Source organism: Dreissena polymorpha, chromosome 1, assembly GCF_020536995.1.
Source record: "Dreissena polymorpha isolate Duluth1 chromosome 1, UMN_Dpol_1.0, whole genome shotgun sequence".
In the NCBI taxonomy this organism is placed as follows: domain Eukaryota; kingdom Metazoa; phylum Mollusca; class Bivalvia; order Myida; family Dreissenidae; genus Dreissena; species Dreissena polymorpha.
Genome location: NC_068355.1, coordinates 107271284 through 107293992, shown reverse-complemented (window position 1 = coordinate 107293992; position 22709 = coordinate 107271284). Strand labels below are relative to the sequence as shown.

At 36.2% G+C, this 22709-nt stretch overlaps 1 protein-coding gene across 4 annotated transcripts in view; it reads right to left on the bottom strand.

Annotated features, from left to right (window-relative positions):
- LOC127843106 (calcium/calmodulin-dependent protein kinase kinase 1-like) overlaps window positions 1-22709 on the bottom strand; it is a 157455-nt gene that overhangs the window by 96894 nt on the left and 37852 nt on the right. For all 4 annotated transcript variants that reach the window (XM_052372930.1, XM_052372940.1, XM_052372957.1 and 1 more), the window contains one exon: window positions 14885-14966. In XM_052372930.1, the coding sequence (XP_052228890.1) occupies window positions 14885-14966 (82 nt within the window). The remainder of the gene's footprint in view (window positions 1-14884; window positions 14967-22709) is intronic.

Below are 22709 nucleotides of genomic sequence, written 5' to 3'. Positions count from 1 at the left end.
ATGCATGTTTCTGAATATGATAATAATGCAATCTATACGTTATTTATTGCCTTGATTGCATTGAATTGTAAATTGCTTGACATGTATGCACAAATAAAACAAACAAAAAAACAAACAAGACTGGTTATTGTACTTTGCCATCATTTAATGCCCACAAACACTGTGACCAAGTTTGATGATGGTACAATTCAACTCTTTAAGTGCTGGAACCAAATTTTGAATGCCTTTGCAAACAGTGAGCGTGGCGTCTCATCAGGATCCAAACTGTTTGCTATTCTGATAGTATTCTTTGAAAAAAATCGAAGAAAATGCTAATTGTAGAAATTCAGCAGACGACATTTTAGCAGACGACAATTTTCCCAGCATGCACAGGGTTAAACTAGAGTTTAATCACATAAGTAGCCCAAAAAACCCTTCCAACACTTTGTCATGGGTACAGCAACTAAGACCATTGCTAAATTCAAGGGCAAATAACTATGGAAAATGTGGATCAATGAAAATGAGGAATGTGTCTTGCACATTGACATGTCATGGTGGTGACATACTTCAAATTTCAATCAAATTGCTAGAGAAATTAAAATAAGTTTGCTCCACAAACTTTCTCATTCATTTATAAAAGCAATAACATGAGTTCTATTATTGCAAATTACTCTGCAACAAAAAGAGTAACTTACAAAAAAATAATGTCTTGCACTAAAATTTAGTAAAAAGACCACTTTTTCGTCAGACCTTTAACAACACATTTTACCATGTGATTTTTTATTTAATAAGATGAAGTAACTTAACAATGCTCGATTGGTCAATGTCGGGTACAGTCTAAATTGGCCAGGTATGTTTTAGTAATTCTTTTCCCTACCCAGGTTTCATTTAAGTACACTTATGAGTACCAGGGGTACATACAATTAGTACCCGAGTCGACAATGACCAATCAAGCCTTAAAAACACATATTTGATCAAACTGAATATTTATTATGATCTCAATCAAAATGGCTGAGTATGTTGGCAGTATGATGAATAGATGGCCATCTATGTCAAAACAGTCTATATCATGAATTCTCCGTTTAAAACAGTATTGCAATCACTTTAAAACCTAATTTATATAAATGTTTGCACTTCACTTTAAAATAATTAGTTTTTAAATATTAGCAACCATTATGTTAAACATCGACCATTTTCCTCAATGCTATTCCAAAATTGATTGTTTTATGATAAAACCATCCGTACAAATTCAGTTATTAAATTTAAATAATACAGATGCATGTAATTAAACAAGGAATAATGGATGCAAGATCCTTTTATGTGTGCTTCTGTCAGTAACATCCATTGTCTGACAGGTTTATTAAGGACTTCATTAGGCTGCACAGGGCATGATATATTAGCCAAATAACAGTTTTCTTGAAATGATAGCAAGTTTTCAACAAGATCTGTCAGAAGACAGCGCGCTTGACTTTTCTAGTGCTTGACAGTATAATGTGAAAATTCCGAAATTGTTCATATTCAATAAGGTCAAGGTAATATAGTCATATTCTAACTGGAAGAGGACCATAATTGAAACATATTGATCGCTTATGTTTTAAAGAAGTGCATTATAGATGATTCTGAGTTCAGGTATATTTTCCACAATCTATTGAATATTTGTAAAGACATAAAACAAACTAATAAGATTATATTTTAAGTTTGATAGCAATAGCTTTATGTTGTTTTTTTGGGGGGGGGTAGGGGGAATTCTGTGGTGGGGCCTGGTTTGGTTGGAGTCCATTGTGGTATGTCAGGTAAGTGTTGTAAGGGTTGTAAGACCTGTGTTTGTGAAACACAATGGCCCCTACTGCGCCACTTTGAAGCCATAAATTTGACCTTTGACCTAGAAGGATGACCTTGACCTTTCACCACTCAAAATGTGCAGCTCTATGAGATACGCATGCATGCCAAATATCAAGTTGCTATCTTCAATATTGCAAAATTTGACCTTTGACCTTGAAGGATGACCTTGACTATTTTTTTTTGGGGGGGGGGGGGGGTAGGGGATTCTGGGGTGGGGCCTGGGGGATGGTTTGGGTGGAGTCCATTGTGGTATGTCAGGTAAGCGTTGTTTTGTCAAAGTATGAATCAAATCTGATCCTAAATAAAGAAGTTATGGCAATTTAAGCAAAATGTATTTATTTAACCTTGAGATTCAAGGTCATTCAAAGGTCAAGGTCAAATTCAACTTGCCAGGTACAGTACCCTCATGATAGTAAGAAAGTGTTTAAAGTTTGAAAGCAATAGCCTTGATACTTATGAAATAAAGTGCATCTAAACACAAAATTTAACAAAATATTCAAAGTTACTAAGTAAAAAAAGGGCCATAATTCCGTCAAAATCCCAACCAGAGTTATGCAACTTGTCCTGTACAGTCCCCTTATGATAGTAAGCGAGTGTTCCAAGTCTGAAAGCAATAGCTATGATACTTTAGGAGTAAAATGGACCAAAACACAAAACTTTACAAAATTTTCAATTTTCTAAGTATAAAAAGGGGCCATAATTCTGTAAAATGCCAGTCAGAGTTACATACATTTGCCTGCACAGTCCCCTTATAATAGTTAGTAAGTGTTGCAAGCATGAAAGCAATAGCTTTGATACTTAAGGAATAAAATGGACCTTAACACAAAACTTAACCAAAATTTTCAATTTTCTAAGTATAAAAAGGGCACATAATTCCGTCAAAATGCCAGTCAGAGTTACTTAACTTTGCCTGCACAGTCCCTTTATGATAGTTAGTAAGTGTTGCAAGCATGAAAGCAATAGCTTTGATACTTCAGGAATAAAGTGGACCTAAACACAAAACTTAACCAAATTTTTAATTTTCTTAGTATAAAAAGGGGCATAACTCTAAAAATAATGCTGATAGAGTTATGCAACTTGACATGCACAATTGTTCTGTTGCAATAAAGAAGTATTACAAGTTTGAGTTAATTATCTTTGATAGTGTTAAAGTCATTTGACTTAATAAAAAACTTTCACCAATGGCGACAGTGATGCCGACGCGAGTAGTATAGCTCTCATATTTCTTTGCTAATAATGAGTAATCAAGGTTAATACATTCTCAATTAATCAGTTTACAATTACATGATGCATGAACAATTGTCATAACATTCCATAATACTACAAAGGCCATCCTAAACGAGATTGCCGACGGGGTTGAAAGTCTATTGGAAAGATACAGGGAAGTTTCTGCTGAAGTTTATAATACTTGTTTTTATAAATGTTATCATAACATCATTACTATTTACGAGACTGAAGGACTTTTTAATTCAGAAGCTAACGTCAAAGTTATACCTTTGTTTTTCTTGGTTTGTTTGTTACTGTCCATTATACTGTTACAGTCGTTTCATTTTCATTTAAGCAAGAAGGATCAATTTGTTATTGTTGTGCTGTTGTTGTTATATTTACCAACTTTGTTACATACACAAAATATTACGTGCACGCTGTTTTTAGAGCACAAGCTTTAAGTTTCTAATCCTTATTCAAATTTATCAAATAATTTCTAATAATATGCATCATACATGTAATTTGCAGATTAATATCAAAATACTGTAATTTGACTCCCTCTTTTTTCGCCCAAAATTGCAAGGTAAATGTTTGCCGTCATAAAATGTAACGATATAACAGCCCTAAAAATAATCAACAGTCATCTGCATGAAAAAGGACAATTATTTATCCGTTTAAACTATTGAAAGTTACATGACCAATTAATAAAAACAATTAAAAAAGGATGTTATCTAAAAATCAAATACGACAAGATTCACTTTGTTAAAAACACATAACTGAGTAGAGCAAAGTCACATAATGTCGACATGTCTGTTATTTTGACATGCTTTGACATCTTTTATCTAATTCAGCTTAGTTCGGTGCGTTCTAGTCACTTTAAGTTTATTTTTGATGACGTCATATATTTTTGACACCATCAAAATACTTCACACATAAAATTTGAGTTTGTTTATTTCGTAAGCCAAGGTTAAGTATCACGGATTGTTTTGTGTTTTTACGCGATTGCGGCACTTATACAAAGCTGTAAGACACGCAGCAACCAGCGGTAAGTCTCTATTCGGTTTTTCGCAGGAATACGTTGTAATTTGTATTAAAAACGGAAAAACAAACATGGAATATCATATTTTAAACAGTTGTACTTTGCTGTGACCTTTTTTGGTGGCAAATGCAGGGATGTGGAAGTTAGGATAAGAAAAATCGTTTGAACCGTAAATTCGACATAGCGAATAATATAACTAAATAACTATTTTTTCAGTCGGAGTCATGTCTAAGCAAGCAGGAGCCTCGAAGTACCGGACTTATTCGCCAAGCAAAGTCGCAGCTGCAGTATCTATGGTGCAGAGCGGGGCTAAGTCTAAAAGAAAAGCAGCTATTACTTACGGTATACCCCGCACTACACTGATAGACAAGTTGAGCGGGAAGGCGCCACTTGGATCTAATCCAGGTAAACCTTGCGTTTTGAAAAAGGCCGAGGAGGTAGTTCTGGTTTACTACATGAAAATGATGGCTTCTATTGGATACCCTTTGAAGCGCCATGACCTTACTATTGAGATATAGAAAGTCCTAGACACAGATGGTAGATCTACCCCATTCAAAGACAATCTTCCTGGCTAACACTACTACCAAGGCTTTATCAAAAGGCACCCAGATATTACTGAACGGAAGGCTATGGCATTGGGGCACCAGAGGCTTTGATTAGTATTGAGATGGTCGAAGGGTGGTTTGCTGGCCATCACAACATCCCTAAACCTGTTTTGCTGCTGGTCGACGGGCATTCTACCCACATGTCGCTTGCTGCCGCTCACTACTGCTTTAGCAACGACATTATTCTATATTGTCTTCTCGAGAACGCCACACACATCCTCCAGCCATGTGATGTTGGGTTCTTCTAGCCCATGAAAGCTGTGTGGAAGAAGGAGGTCAAGGCTTGGCAACTAGCCAATCTAGGACAAGCATTGACAAAGAGACAGTTCCCCGGGGTCTTCCGAAAGGCATGGGTAAGAGTCGCCAAGTTAGAAAATGCTGTCCATGTTTTTTTGAAATGCGGAATATTTACATTCGACCCCAAGAACATCGATATGACAAAACTTGATCCATCAAAGGCTATAATTCGTGAGGTTGATGGTGAAATTGAAAGCAGTCCTGCCCAGGTGACAGCACAGGTGACACAAAACGATGAAACGGTCAAACCTGCAAGCACTGGTGAGATAGAGAAAGAGAATCAAGATAGGCATACGCAAGAGAAATCTGAAACGGAAATGAACACAGAACCAATCATGGAGATTGGTTATAAAGAAAGAAGAGATGGGGGAAAAGAATCTCTCCGTCAGACCAAAGACAAGCGACGTACGTCACTCAGACACGAGATAAGTCAGTGTCGCGTGCTTTCATTCTACTGAAGGCTCCAGAAGTCATAAGAAAGTACCAAACACCATGAAACAGCTTTACCAAAGTCATTGTCTGTAAAAGAGGCCCTCAAGATATTAAATGAAAGAGAAGACAAAAAGAAGAACGACGAAGAAGCTAAGAAACAAAGACAACTTTTGAGAACGGAAATGAGGAAACAAAAGCTCGAAGAAAAAGATAAGAAGAAAGCACTAAGAGAAGAGGCAAAGAAAAAGCGAGAAGAAGAACGGTCACTGAAGGCTGCACTTAAAGAGGCGAAGCAGAAAAGGAGAGAGTCGTCCTCCGAGTCCTTGGAATCTGATATGAACGAGACACCACGACTGGCTGACACAGACGATGACATAGATGAGGAAAGATCTTGTACCGGCTGTGGGTCTGATGAAGGCGACATAGACAAATGAATAAAGTGTGTGGCATGCCCCCGACACTGGCATATCACGTGTACCGGGGATGCGGTGTTGTTCGAAATACCAGCTGATCACATTGTCAACTACCCATACCACTGTGAATATTGTTTGTAATTTAATCATGCAAAATGGACATCGACATTTACGCATTAACTCAATTATTTCCTGCTTTGATTGTTCACATGAATTATTATTGATTGACTGGTTAGGAAAGTTTGATGTCTAATGAGTTGATGTACACATCGCTTGTTTAAATATATTTAACTGCTTGTATTGATGTTATTTATGAAATAATTTGTGTACGTTAAAGTTTGTTGTCGAATAACCCACTGCCAGAAGTTTAGATGCATAGGGATTAAATCACGAGTGCGAAGCACGAGCATATAAAACCATGCATCTAAACTTCCGGCCGTGGGTTATTCGACAACAAACTATAACGTACACAAATTATTTTGATTCTAACACAGTTTTTACTAAAGATTTATACAATGCATCTTATTTTTCTTGTGTACTATTTTATGTGAAGTTTCGCCCATAAAAATAACTTTCGGCTGTTCTGTCTATCAGATCCGCTTTCATTCATAAAATACTGGATTATAACGCTGGTGGTAAATGTATCGGCATGTTTTGTTTAGTCACAGCGCAAGCACCGCGTGCTTGCAAGCTATAAGCTCCGCCAATAAGTATTGCAAAATAACCCATAGACGATTTTCTTCTTTGATTATATGAAATTTGGCCCATGCCGTGTTAGAATTAAAACAAGAGGGCCTGAAAGGCCCAAAGTGGCTCACCTGAGAGGAAAGGAACTGACCTGTTCTGTGCAGCCCAAGATGTCATTAGAACAAAATGTTCTTACCAACTTTCATGACTAGTGAACACTTTGACAGCCACGTTTTTTCAACAGACCAGAACTATTTTCATACACATCAAAGATATCATTTAAACAAATGTTCTAACAAAGTTTCATGAAGATTCATGAAGCCATATAAGGAAAAATGCCCCGCCCCCTGGTGGCCAAGTTTTTCAAGCAACTGGAACCATTTTCGAACTTGTCCAAGATATAATTGGGTCAAATGTTCTGACAAAGTTTCATGATGATCGGACAATAAACATGGCTTCTAGAGTGTTAACAACGTTTTACTATAGGTATATAAGGAAAAATGCCATGCCCCCTTGGCGGCCATGTTTTTCCACCAACCGGAACCATTTTCGAACTCATCCAAGATATCATTGGTACAAATCTTGTGACCAAGTTTCATGATGATTGGGGTACGTATTCACCAAACAATTCTTTGACTTAAGTCTAAGAATAAAGAAAATTCTTTAAATTAGAATATTCAAGAATTTCTTTAATTTTGAGTCAAACTCTGCAGTAAACACCTCTATCTATATTATTCTTCATATAGAACATTTTGTTAATGACATAATCACCAGTGGAGGCCTGTATATATTCAAACACTGAACACATTTTTCTTTGTTCTAAGTCTATTCTTTATTCTAAGTCTAAGAATCGGTTGGTGAATACGGGGCCGGACAATCAATGTGGTCAGTGAGTCTAGTGTGTTAATAAGGTTTTACTAAAGCAATATATAGCCATATTAGGAAAAATGCCCCGCCCACTGGGGCCATGTTTTTAAAGCAACTGACCCAATGTTCACACTCATTCAAGATATCATTGGGACAAATCTTCTGATCAAGATTCATAAAGATCGGAAAATAAACGTGGGCTCTAAAGTGTTAACAATGTTTTACTATAGCCATATAAGGAAAAAGGCCCCGCCCCTGGTGGCCATGTTTTTCAACCAACCGGCATCATTTTTGAACTCATCCAAGATATCATTGGGATGAATCTTCTGACCAAGTTTAATGAAGATCTGACAATAAATGTGGTCTCTAGAGTGTTAACAAAATTTTACTATAGCCATACATAGCCATGTTAGGAAAAATTCCCCGCCCCCTGGTGGGCATGTTTTTATAGCAACTGAAACCATTTTAAAACTCATCCAAGATATCATTGGGACAAATCTTCTGACCAAGTTTCATGAAGATCGAAAAATAAATGTGGTCTCTAGAGTGTTAACAAGGTTTTACTATAGCCATATAAGGAAAAATGCCCCGCCCCCTGGTGGCCATGTTTTTCAACCAATCGGCATCATTTTTGAACTCGTCAAAGATATTAATGGGATGAATCTTCTGACCAAGATTCATTACGATTGGACAATAAATGTGGTCTCTAGAGTGTTAACAAGATTTTACTATAGCCATATATAGCCATATTAGGAAAAATGCCCCGCCCCCTGGTGGCCATGTTTTTAAAGCAACCTAAACCATTTTAAAACTCATCCAAGATATCTTTGGGACAAATCTTCTGAGCAAGTTTCATGAAGATCGGAAAATTAATGTGGCCTCTAGAGTGTTAACAAGGTTTTACTATAGCCATATAAGGAAAAATGCCCCGCCCCCTGGCGGCCATGTTTTTCAACCAACCGGCATCATTTTTGAACTCTTGGAAGATATTAATGGGATGAATCTTCTGACCTAGTTTCATGAAGATCGGACAATAAATGTGGTCTCTAGAGTGTTAACAAGATTTTACTATAGCCATATATAGCCATATAAGGAAAAATGCCCTGCCCCCTGGTGGCCATGTTTTTAAAGCAACCTAAACCATTTAAGAACTCATCCAAGATATCTTTGGGACAAATCTTCTGAGCAAGTTTTATAAAGATCAGAAAATTAATGTGGCCTTTAGAGTGTTAACAAGTTTTTACTATAGCCATATAAGAATAAATGCCCCGACCCTGGCGGCCATGTCGTTTTTCAACCAACCGGCATCATTTTCAAACTCGTCTTAGATATTATTAGGATGAATCTTCTTACCAAGTTTCATGAAGATCAGACAATAAATGTGGCCTCTAGAGTGTTAACAAGATTTTACTAAAGCAATATATAGCAATATAAGGTAAAATGCCTCGCCCCTTGGCAGCCATGTTTTTCAAGCAAATGTAACCATTTTCGAACTCATCCAAGATATCATTGAGACCAATCTTCTGACCAAATTTCATGAAGATTGGACAATAAATATGGCCTTTAGAGTGTTAACAAGGCAAATGTTGACGCCGCATGATGCACGACAGACAACGGACAAAAGGCGATCATAAAAGCTCACCATGCATGAGCACGTTGTGCTCAGGTGAGCTAAAAATACATAAATTAGGCAAAACCCAAGTACCGTTACATTGTAAAAAATATGCATAAACATTAGAAATTGTTTACAATCTTAACTGGGATCACAAATGCTTACCAAAAGACATGAATAAACAAGAGTCGCTCACCTGAGATAACAAGATATTATTGGGACAAATCTTCTGACCAAGATTCATGAAGATCGGAAAATAAATGTGGCCTCTAGAGTGTTAACAAGGTTTCACTATAGCCATATCAGGAAAATACCCTGCCCCCTGGCAGTCATTTTTTTCAACCAACAGGCATCACTTTTTAACTCATCCAAAATATCATTGAGACCAATCTTCTGACCAAATTTTATGAAGATTGGAGAATAAATGTGGCCTCTTGAGTGTTAACAAGGTTTTACTATAGCAATATATAGCCATATAAGGAAAAATGCCCCGCCCCCTGGTGGCCATGTTTTTAAAGCAACTGTAATATAATGGACTACAAGTAATCCTAAGCAAAACTAATAATAAGGTTTCATAACATGTAACATTATCTAAGATATGGGCAAAGACCTACTCACCGAATGTTGACAGATTCTGACAGTTCGTTGAATTACATGACATATGCATGTTGAACAGTTTACTGAGGTTTCATGCATATATCATTTTATCTACATCTTAATCCTTATAATCCTTAAATGCTACTCACAACTTAAGTTATTAATCCTCGTTCCTATGATTGTAATTCCATAAAGAATAACACATCCTTGTCACTCATAAACAGTGTCGACCATGCTTGTGACGTCATAACTTTATCTTTGTGATTTTAGCAAAAGACTGCGCCATATAGTTAATGGTTACAGAAAACTATGTCTTATTGTATTAATGTTAACGATTTGCTACTGTTTTATATCAAGTTATTGTCATTTGATTGATAAGCATAGATATAACATTTGGAACTATTTCCTGATGTGCGGAAGCGTTTTGAAGAGTTCATTTGGTGCGCATATTTGATTGGATGACAGTGGTTCAAATCGGCGATTCAAGCATTCTGATTGGTCGGAGCTGTCGCATAACCGTTTACGGAGTCTGAGGAATTGTATCAAGGGGCATCCATATAAAAGACGCGCCGCAGACGGCTTAGGACATTCAACTTTTCGGCCACACAAGATCTAAAATTATTTAAACTTTTAAAACCTTTAATAATAATAATAACAAGAAAGAACTGGGATGTCGGACAAAATGTAACTATATTATATTCTTATACATTTGTTGTTTCATGTTGGTATATTTTGAGAAGTATAAATAAATTAAGTCTCACTGTTTTCATTTCTTTATTCTTGAAGACATCTATTCACAGACTAATAACATTTTAATAAACTAATAACTACCTGGTTGATAGACAGTACACAGTAAACAAAACCGTTACACAACCAAATCCATTTTCAAACTCATCCAAGATATCTTTGGGACAAATCTTCTGAGCAAGTTTCATGTAGATCGGAAAATAGATGTGGCCTCTAGAGTGTTAACAAGGTTTAACTATAGCCATATAAGGAAAAATGACCCGCCCCCTGGCGGCAATGTTTTTCAACCAACCGGCATCATTTTAGCACTCGTCTAAGATATTATAAGGATGAATCTTCTTACCAAGTTTCATGAAGATCAGACAATTAATGTGGCCTCTAGATTGTTAACAAGATTTTACTATAGCCATATATAGCCATGTAAGGAAAAATGCCTAGCCCCTTGGCAGCCATGTTTTTCAAGCAAACGTAACTATTTTCGAACTCATCCAAGATATCATTGAGACCAATCTTCTGACCAAATTTCATGAAGATTGGACAATAAAGGTGGCCGCTAGAGTTTTAACAAGGCAAGTGTTGACGCCGCACAACGCACGACGGACAAAAGGCGATCACAAAAGCTCACCATGAGCATGTTGTGCTTAGGTGAGCTAAAAATACATCAATTAGTACCCAAGTACCGGTACATAGATTGTAAGAAATATGCATAAACATTAGAAATTGTTTACAATCTTAACTGGGATCACAAACGCTTACCAAAAGACATGAATAAACAAGAGGGCCTGAAAGTCCCAAAGTCGCTCACCTGAGATAACAAGATATTATTGAGACAAATCTTCTGACCAAGTTTCATGAAGATCAGTAAATAAATGTGGCCTCTAGAGTGTTAACAAGTTTTTACTATAGCCATATCAGGAAAAATGCCCCGCCCCCTGGCAGCCATGTTTTTCAACCAACCGGCATCATCCAAGATATTATTGGGATGAATCTTCTGACCAAGTTTCATGAAGATCAGACAATAAATGTGGCCTCTAGAGTGTTAACAAGATTTTACTATAGCCATATATAGCCATATAAGGAAAAATGCCCCGCCCCTTGGCAGCCATGTTTTTCAAGCAAAAGTAACCATTTTTGTACTCATCCAAGATATCATTGAGACAAATCTTCTGACCAAATTTCATGAAGATTGGACAATAAATGTGGCCTCTAGAGTTAACAAGGCAAATGTTGACGCCGCACAACGCACGACGGATGACGGACAAAAGGTGATCACAAAAGCTCACCATGAGCACGTTGTGCTTAGGTGAGCTAAAAATATAGATGTGTCGAAATAAGGGGCACAATGTAGAAATAACGATCTCATACTTCGTTAACGTTTTAAGTAAATACGATACGTATAAAGCATCTTTACCTGACAGTCAACACTTAAAAAGCGCGGGATGCAATAAGGTACGTTAATGGTATGTCGAAGTAAGGAGGATACCTATCATACAAATTGTTATACACATTTTAACCTTAAACTGTCGAAATAAGGGTACTTTGCTCTATGCAAAAATGTAGCAAAAAATGTAAGAATCATATTTATTGTATTGATTTGAATGATGACATAAATGAAACAAGTTGTGAAAATACAATAATTTAATCAAAATCATGTTCCCGTATTTTTAATAGAATTGTTAACAAATTTTTGCATTTTTTCAAATGTCACTAGCTATGATTGCTTACTAATCTTCTTGATCTGTAAGCCGATGCAATTCCAGTGCCTGTCCCATGCAAACTTTTACCTTCCAAAGCGGAAAATAATATCTTTTGCAAAGGGGGCAATCACATGATATAGTTAAGAAGCCAATGTCCCTGCCGAGACAGTTAATTCACATTGTTTTATAACCTTTTTTTAATTTTGTTTATTTTCTAAATGATGCTCAATTTTCAGCCATATCAGTAAAAGTCATTAAGCGTATTTTTTGTATTAATTATGCTTAATATCTCCACTTAATTCCCCGTTAATTTTCTTAGTGAAGCTGAAATAAGGTAAAAAGAAATTTCGCAGTGAGTAAAGGTGAGAGCAAATAATACTACAAAATAAACACATGTAACTTTTTTGCTGATATGGCTGGAAAGTTAGAGGCATTTATACAATTAATTAAAGTAACTAAGGGTATTAAATGGCAAAAAATACCTACCTTGGCATGGATGTCGCCATCTAGACTATCACGTGATTACCCCCTCTGTATAGTAAACGTTATTTAGCTTTAGCCAATAATATAATTTTTGTACGAATGAAATTTGTTTGATTTTCAAAGAATGTTTCATTCACTTACAATGATTTCAGAAAAATTCACAAAAAAATTGGTTTAGAAAAAAATAAAAATGAGAATTTAATGTATATTATCTTGTCAGTTTGTTTTCTGAAAACATCAGGCCATTTTTACCCCATTTTCACACACAACCGACAAGATGTCTTTTTGATTTGTGGTTATTAAAAGTCCATTGGCTAAAGCCAATAGACATAATAGTATGTATTTTAATGAAAAAAATGATGCTATATTTTCTAAAACAATAATGCATCAGATAAATATTGATGTGTATTTAAATAAAATTGTCATTATTAAATTTAACATATATTTAATATGGACAACACAAAATCCCTTTTCTGCAGCACATTCAGTGAATTTCCTTCTGTTGGTAAGACCTGACAAGTGTGTTCTGCCACAGACATTATTTGGTAGATACAGACCAATGTCAGTCTATCTATTTTATATTGTATGATGCAGTGGGCAATCTAATGAATGTATGACACATTCACCAATGGGAATCTGACTGTTTCTGCCCAAAATGTGATTACATTTATCTCAGAGGAAATAATGTATAAGTACAATATTTATCAGACAAATTAATTCTACTTCATATTGCGTCCATCAAAAAAATTGCAACAAAAATAGAAATAATCCTTCAATATAGTCTCAAATGACTATGATAACCATATATGACCTTTCTGTAATAAAAACAACAAGTACACTCATTATATTTTATTTTCAAAATGCAAAAATAATTATTGATATATTGCTCATAAACCTTTTATCACAGTTTATGATTAGTTTACAATTTTAATCAAAATACAACATAATTTAGCTCAACTTTTGCTCACACGGTGGTCAACAAAATACCTGAGATATCTGTATCTTCAAACAGTAGAAAACAAAATCTGCATTACCTGATATATTTGTGCCTTTATACAGTGGTCAACAAAAACTGAGTAACCTGAGATATTTGTACCTTTACACAGTGGTCAACAAAACCTGTATTACGTGAGGTATCTGTATTTTAAAACAGTAGTCAACAATATATGCCTTACAGGAAATAGTTGTACCTTCACAGAGTGGTCAAAAGAACTGCCTTACCGGAGATGCTGTACCTTCATACAGCTAGAGGTCAACAATATCTGCCTTACATGAGAAAGCTGTACCTTCATACAGTGGTCAACAAAATCTGCCTTACTTGAGATATATGTACCTTAATACAGAGGCAGGGGCGTCGGAAGCAAATTGACACTGGGGCGGCGGAGGGGGTGGGTTTGGGAGGGGGTATCCCCCTCCTGTTGGTAGGGGTTCGGGGGGCCTCCCCCGTAAAATGTTTCAAATTTTATCATCAACTGGCGCATTCTGGTGCGTTTTTATGCCTGATACCTGACCTTATACACGCCTATTGCAGGCATATTCTGAATGACAAAAGTTGTGACAGACAGACAGACGGTGAGGAAGTGATCTCTATATGTCGCAGTTTGTACTTTGTAGCAGGCGACACAACAATAGGGATCATGTGGGTTGAACGAACGTTCTTCGGGATTTTTTTCCCCCGAAATTCCGTTTTGGAAATTTGAAATTCCATGGTTGGTTTGGAATAGACATATTGAAATGACACAAAAAATGGTAAAAAACATTAAATAAGTTTTTTAGAATTATCGTTTTACTTTGAGTTATTAACTTATTACAATTAATTCAGATATCTTGTGGTATCTTTAATTTTGTGATAATTAAGGACTATTTGATATTTGTTTCATGTCATACTTCCCTTTATATTAATAAAAAGAAGCTAAGGCTTTGATCATACCGACAATTAAAGATTCCCAGGTTTAATTCCTCAAGAATAAAGAGATTATCGTTATAAAAGAGACCGATCAATTAACAACATAATTGACACGTACATTACCGCGGGCAGCTGATGACAATCAACAATACACGTGTCATAACCGCGAAAGCGTGATTACCTTGCTCTGTGGTAAAGATATTTTCAAATATACGGGTATTGAAATGAAAAAAAAAGAAAAAAGGTCTTTGCCTTCATACAGTGTTCAACAAAATCTGCCTTACCTGAGAAAGCTGTACCTTCATACAGAGGTAAAAAAAATCTGCCTTACCCGAGATATATGTACCTTCATACAGTGGTCGACAAAAACTGTCTTACCCGAGATATCTTCTGTACCTTCATACAGTGGTCAACACAATTTGCCTTACCTGAGATATTTGTACCTTCATACAGTGGTCAACAAAATCTGCAGTACCTGAGAGATGCAATCTTGGGAGGTCTCTTTTTCTTGGAAAAACATGGTCCAATCTCTTCTGAATTGCATAAGGCACTTATTCCTGAAACAAAAATGTGCAAAATGGACAAAATGTGTTTGCATGTTTGCAAAGAATACACAGTATTGTATGCCAACTATTGCATTAAAATACATTTTAACATTCCACTAGTTTTGTAACATCTGGATTTGTGTGACATCTGGATTGAAAACAAGAGCTGTCTCAATCGGAAGACATATGCCCCCAAAAACGCTTTTTCGTAACCTAAACGCAGATTTCGAAACCTAAATGCAGACTCTAAGTTCAAGGTCAAGGTCAAAGGGGTCAAAATGTTTGTGCGTATGGAAAGGCTTTGTCCATATACACATGCATATCAAATATGAACGTTACATCTGAAGTGACATAGAAGTAATGAGCATTTTTCAAAACCTAAACGCAAAAGTGTGACGGACAGACGGACGTACAGTCCAATCACTATATGCCCTCCTTCCGGGGCATCAAAAAAGATCCATGTAACATCATTTTAACAACAGACAAGTATTCACAGGGTCCAATTAGTATCACACAAACAATGGATTCATTAGTTTAGTTTAAACCTATTTGTTTTAGCTCGATTGCATCGAAAGCATAAGGCTTATATAAATGCTCTCAAGCCCGTTTCCTGGGCCTAGAACCAGTACTTGGTGTCTTTGGGGGAGATCTAAAGAACGCTCCCACAGTGGGGATCGAATCGTGAATGTATTCATTGAGAGCTTGTTTAACAATTTAAGGTGAAGTTTTGTTAGTATTTTTGCACTTTCAGAATAAACAGTTTTTTATACATTTTTTTCTTTTGAATAAAATGTTATGAAAGTTTCCATTATATCAAATACAAGAGTGCCTAAAAGGTGAAGTTGCTCACCTGATATTTACAGTAACTGACCTGTTCTGTGCAGCCCAAGATGTAAACTTTCATGAAGAGTGAATAATAAATGTAACTTCTTAAGTTCTAACAAGGTTTTAATATAGCCATATAAGGATAAATTACCCCCTCCCAGGCAGCCATGTTTTTCAACAGACCAAAACCATTTTCAAACACATCCAAGATATCACTAGATCAAAATGTTCTGACCAAGTTTCATGAAGATTGGACTATCAATGTGACTTTTACAGTGTTAAAAAGTTGTTACCATAGCCATATAAGGATAAATGCCCCACCTCCTGGTGCCCATGTTTTTCAACCAACGTGAACCATTTTCCAACTTGTCCAAGATATCATTGGGACAAATCTTCTGACCAAGTTTCATGAAGGCCGGATAATAAATGTGGCCTCTAGAGTGCTAACAAGGCTTTACTATAGCTATATAAGGAAAAATGCCTTGTCCCCTGGTGCCCATGTTGTTCTACCTACCAAAACCATTTTTGAATTAGTCCAAGATATCATTGGGACAAATCTTCTGACCAAATTTCATGATGATCAGGCAATATATGTGGCCTCTAGAGTGTTTACAAGGTTTTATTGTAGCCATATTAGGCAAAATGCCCCGCCCCCTGGCAGCCATGTTTCTTCAAACAACCAGAACCATTTTCAAACTCATTCAAAATGTCATTGTGAAAAATCTTCTGACCAAGTTTCATAAAGATCGGAAAATAAATGTGACCTTTATAGTGTTAGCAAGGTTTTACTATAGCTATTTTTAGCCTTATAAGGAAAAATTAACTGCCTCTGGCGGCCATGTTTTTCAACCAACAGGAACCACTTTTGAACTTTTCTAAGATATCATTGGGACAAATCTTCTGACCACGTTTCATGATGCCCGGACAATCAATCTGGCTGACTAGAGTAACAAGTTTTTACTATAGCCATAACAGTAAAATTGCCCTGACCCTGTTGGCCATGTGTTTTCGAGTAACCATAACCATTTTCAAACACATCTAAGATAACATTTGGACAAATCTTATGACCAAGTTTTATGATGATGTGACAATAAATGCGGCCTCTAAAGTGTTAACAAGGTTTTACTATAGCCATATAAAGAAAAATGCCCCTCCCCTGGTGGCCATGTTTTTCAACCAACGGAAACAATTTTCAAATATGTCCAAGAAATCATTGGAATGAATCTTCTGACCAAATTTCATGAAGATCGGAAAATAAATGTGGCCTCTAGAGTGTCAACAAGATTTTACTATAGTTATATAATGAAAAAAAATGCCCTGATTTAAACCAACTTGAACCAATTTCAAACTTGTCTAAGATTTCATGGGCACAAATGTTCGAACAAATTTCATGAAGATCGGACAATAAACGTGACCTCTAGAGTGTTAACAAGGCAAATGTTGACGCCGCACGATGCACAACGCACGACGGACAAAAGGCAATCACAAAAGCTCACCATGAGCACATTGTGCTCAGGTGAGCTAAAAAATGATATGGTCATGATTATGTCTAATTTATATCTTATTGTCATTTATGATTAATATTTGTAACAAAGGCTGTTTGTAAAACATGCATGCCCCCCATATGGGCTGTCCGTTGTAGTGGCAGCCATTGTGTGAATACGTTTTTTGTCACTGTGACCTTGACCTTTGACCTAGTGACCTGAAAATCAATAGGGGTCATCTGTGAGTCATGATCAATGTACCTATGAAGTGTCATGATCCTAATCAAAAGTGTTCTTGAGTTATCATCCGAAAATCATTTTACTATTTCGGGTCACCGTGACCTTGACCTTTGACCTTGTGACCTCAAAATCAATAGGGGTCATCTGCGAGTCATGATCAATCTACCTGTAAAGTTTCATGATCCTAGGCATATGCGTTCTTGAGTTATCATCCGAAAACCATTTTACTATTTCGGGTCACCGTGACCTTGACCTTTGACCTAGTGACCTCAAAATCTATAGGGGTCATCTGCGAGTCATGATCAATCAACCCATGAAGTTTCATGATCCTAGGCGTATGCATTCTTGAGTTATCATCCGGAAACCATTTTACTATTTCGGGTCACCGTGACCTTGACCTTTGACCTAGTGACCTCAAAATCAATAGGGGTCATCTGCGAGTCATGATCAATGTACCTATGAAGTTTCATGATCCTAGGCCCAAGCGTTCTTGAGTTATCGTCTGACAACCACCTGGTGGACGGACCGACCGACCGACAGACCGACATGAGCAAAGCAATATACCTCTTCGAAGGGGGGCATAAAAATGTATTTTGAAACAAGAGCTGTCTCCATAGGATGACATATGCCCCCAATAAACGCTTTGATAGAAGTTATTGAAATGCACTAAGTGACCCCGTGACCTAGTTTTTGACCATGCATGACCCATATTCGATCTTGACCTAGATATTGTCTAGATACAACTTCTGACCAAGTTTGGTAAAGATCGGATGAAAACTATTTGAATTAGAGAGCGGAAACGAAAAGTGTGACAGACTGACAGACAGTGCAAAAACTATATACCTTCGAAAGGGGGCATACAAAAGATTAATTTCTTACTATGACTCATTCATTTTTCAATAAACATTTGATTGACAAATAACTTGATGACTGATTCAGTTACAGTCCTTATTCTGTGTTTTATGGCCTACATTGATCTTTGATATGTGGCCTTGACCATTGAGGTGGGTAATGTTTATCTCGCAACACAACATTCAATCATGAATTGCAATTTGTGCCAAATATTTTAAAATCCATTAATATATGGCGAAGTTACAGCTGAGACAGGGATTTTCAAGCTGTTTTATGGCCAAATTTGACTTTTGACCTCGTAATACATGTATTACCTAGACTTTTGAGGAAAGCAAAAACGGTTTTAAAAACAACACGTCGTCTAATAAATGTTTTCTTTTGTACCAAATTATTTCAAAATCCTATATATTTGGCAAAGATATGGCTGAAACAAGAATTTCCAAGCTTTTGGATGGTCACATTAAGACTTTTTAACCACTAAAAGTAACCGTGACCTTTTAAGTTAGGGAAACTGGAGCTACATGTGACACATTGTCTGATGGTGGGCATTTGCGCAAAGTTATTTAAAAATCCATCAATATATGCAGCAGCATCATCACCATCACAATTATCATCATCAAAAACAACTTCAACATCACACTACATATTATTATCTCATGATATTATCCCTTTAATTGTTATAATCATGTTCAGACAGAAGCAACTTCAACCTGTTTTTAATGGTTGCCCTTTAGACAAAATTACAAGCTATATATTTGTTCCCAAGGAATGTGTAGAAACAGAGCTTATGCATTGGCCTCTGACAGACAACATTGGTAAGATCCTAGAGCATGAGCTACAGGGTTCTTTCCCTTAATTGTATGAGCATTTTCTAAAGAGTGCCCAGTATGTGTATAGAAGAAGAGAACACTGACAGAACAATATTTATCTGTGAATTAAAAGAAATAATCCTGAGGTTTCTACTCTATTAGTTTCAAAGTGTTATCTTTTAAGAGATTACTATGAAAGCTTATTATAAGTTATACATGCCATAAATTTTCAGACCAATTCCGGGACATTGAGCTCAATTTTCCGGGACATGTATACATATAGCGATTTATATAGACATATATGCATTTTTGGTACGCATTTTTTTTCACATCATATATTGAGTACATTACTAATAAACATGTTAGCATCTAAAACGATTTTATGCATCCTTGATAATCACAGGCATTTCATTAATCTTTTCTAAGTGTATGATCTGCATCGTTAATTCGATCTTTATTTGCCATGTTTGCAAAATCACAATTTATGTTCTTTAAAGTCCGCTATCTTGTTTAAATGATGTAAGCCGCATGTGCGTCTAGCATCTTAAAAATGTATAAAATATCCGCCCAATAGGCGATTAAATTTTTTTAATTAGTATTCGTTACAGTAATTTTTTCAATAATTAATAATCTTATAGACGATAAAGATACACATTGTTTTTTGTTTTGATTTTAATTTAATCTCGTGTAAAAATAAATGTTTTGATATAACCGAATTATGCATGAAATGCACACTTTCCACGAGGACACAATCAATATTTTCATCAAAAGTCTCCTAAGTAACTGTCCATGATTGTATTGTGGAGGAGTACACAATACGGACCGATTAGTGTGCTTGGTATAAAAAGCCATTAAAACTATAGATTGATATTGACATGGGGTTATTCACTCATGACTAATTCTTAACCGCACTAATCTTCAGATGTGTGAACAACTCCGTTGCCCTTACGCAGAGGGAAATTTTAACGTAGTATATAAAAGCCAATTAACAACCACAGTAAACAATGCCACCTTTTCTGTTTGACTGCGAACGTGAGGCAATCGATATGATAACAGGACCCCTTTTAATTGATCGCTTTTTACACGTAGCGTAGTCACCTATTCGGGTAGGGATTGCCATGGAGACGCTGCGGATTAGTGGGAATACAGATTCGAGGTGCAGTAAAGCCTAAGGGAAGGTACATGTATATATGGATTTTGTAAAATCTGGGACATTTGACTGATTTCCAGGACTGCGGGACATGTTCTTCATTCCCAGGACAATCCCGGACAATCCGGGACGTATGGCATGTATGTATTAAAGTAGTTGTGTCTATTTATAATGTTTAGAATGAAATGTTTTGTGTTGCTGTCTAACCTAGTTTTTTTACCGTTTTAGACAAATGTACCATAAAACGCCATGTATAACGCACAGTTTTTTACACCAAAATTTGATTTAAAAAACTTGATTCGCGTTATACACCACTACAGCCATGCCAAGAGATTTTTTCCTTGTCAGTTACCGAGGTACGGTAACTCGCACCATGATCTATCTTTTTGAGGTACGTATACAGCATTTAAATCAAATAAATTTGCAGAAGAAAATGAAAAACATGGAAACCATTTTTATTTTAATTTTATTGTTTTTCCCCACAATATTATACCCTACTGTTCTAGGCTTACAGAATTTATTTTAAGGGCACTTGTCAATTTACAATAGTTTGTCTGCAAGAGGTCTTTCCCCAACATATTTGCGATTTTTTTTCTTGCTCTTCAAATGTGTTAATAAAATGTTTGGCATTGATGTTGTGTTTGTTTACACATTTTCATACCTCTTGTCAAGATTGGTGTTATGATTATCGAGTAGTTTGTGCCACATGTCAAGTTTTGTGTAGCTGGGCTATTATTAAAACATACAAACTGGCAAACAGCTTGACACCTCCATTGTTTGTTCTTCTCGGGTCGTGTCAGTAATGGTGTTGAATATTTGTGTAATATGACCTTTCCATCTATATCACATAGGAGCTTGAGAAGAACACGCAAGATTGGCAATTTAAACATTATGATTTTCAGTTTGCCTACGGTACTCATATTTTTTTCCCTGATTGTTTTTGCTCCAAAAAGTAGATGCGCGTTATACAGAACTCTGCGTTATACATATGTATATAACCCAGATTCAAATTGCTCTCTATGTAATGAAGATAATCATTTTAACCAATGTTGATTAAGATTGATTCTCAAGAGAAGAAACAAGGTTGTCACAAGGTTTGATCTGGTGGCCATTTTTCTTGAGAGCACATGACCCACATTTCTACTGAGCCTGTACATATAAACTAAGAAATGTGCTAATAAATTTTCATCAAGATTGGGTCATATATATATATGTTCTCTAAAGTGGTAACAAGGTTTTCTATGAATTGATCTTGTGACCTTGATCTTGCTTGAAGTTATGACCAAGCTTCATAAAAGAGTGGTTTCTAGGTTTGTCAAAGATTTGACCAGGTTTCCTAGTTTTGTTTACACATGTTACCCAGATTGGCAGTAGGCATAGAGATGTTAAATGTCAAGATTAGCATTCTGACCCAAGTTATATCAAGACTGAGCATTAAATATGGCTTTTAGAGTGGTCACATGGTTTTTATAACATTTGACCTGGTCACCTAGTTTTAGATCTCATGAGACCCAGATTAAACAAGCGATGTGTTTGTGAAACACTATGACCCCATATATGTGACGTTTGACCTTGAAGGATGACATTGACCTTCACCTTTCACCACTCAAAATGTGCAGCTCCATGAGATACACATGCATGCCAAATATCATGTTGCTATCTTCAATGTTTCAAAAGTGAACATTAAATAAGCGATTTTGACCCATATATTTGACCTTTGACCTTGAAGGATGACCTTGACCTTTCACCACTTAAAATGTGCAGCTCCATGAGATACACATGCATGCCAAATAGGAAGTTGCTATCTTCAATATTGCAAAAGTTATGGCAAATGTTAAAGTTTGACGCAAACACACAAACAAACAAACACACAAACAAACCAACAGAAAGGGCAAAAACAATATGTACCCCACTATAGTGGTGGGGGACATAAAAATTTACCAAGGTTAAATCAAGTTAGTCATTCTTACCAATTTACATTTACCCTTTTTCCCATAAGAAGCAAAGGGAAAATGGCTTTTGCAACCAGCATAAAACCAGAACAGCCTGCCAGGCACTCCCTGCTGTTCAGGTTTTATGCTGTTTGCTGCTCATCAGTAACTGAGGGTTTGAAATGAAGCCTTTAAAACTTGAATTTATTAAGAAAGGTATTTGATTAAATGTAACTTTCTAACGGACAACAAATGTGTCAAAATATGTATCTAAGTTGTAAAGGGTTAAGATTGAATCATACATTTGGCCTCTAGAGACTGTTACAAGATTGTCTAAAATTTGACATGGTGACTGAGTTTTTAAACACTTGTGACACAGAAGCCTAGATAATGTATAGATAAACATTCTGACCAAGTTTCATTAAGATTAAATGAAAAATGAGGCCCCACAAGTGGTTATGAGA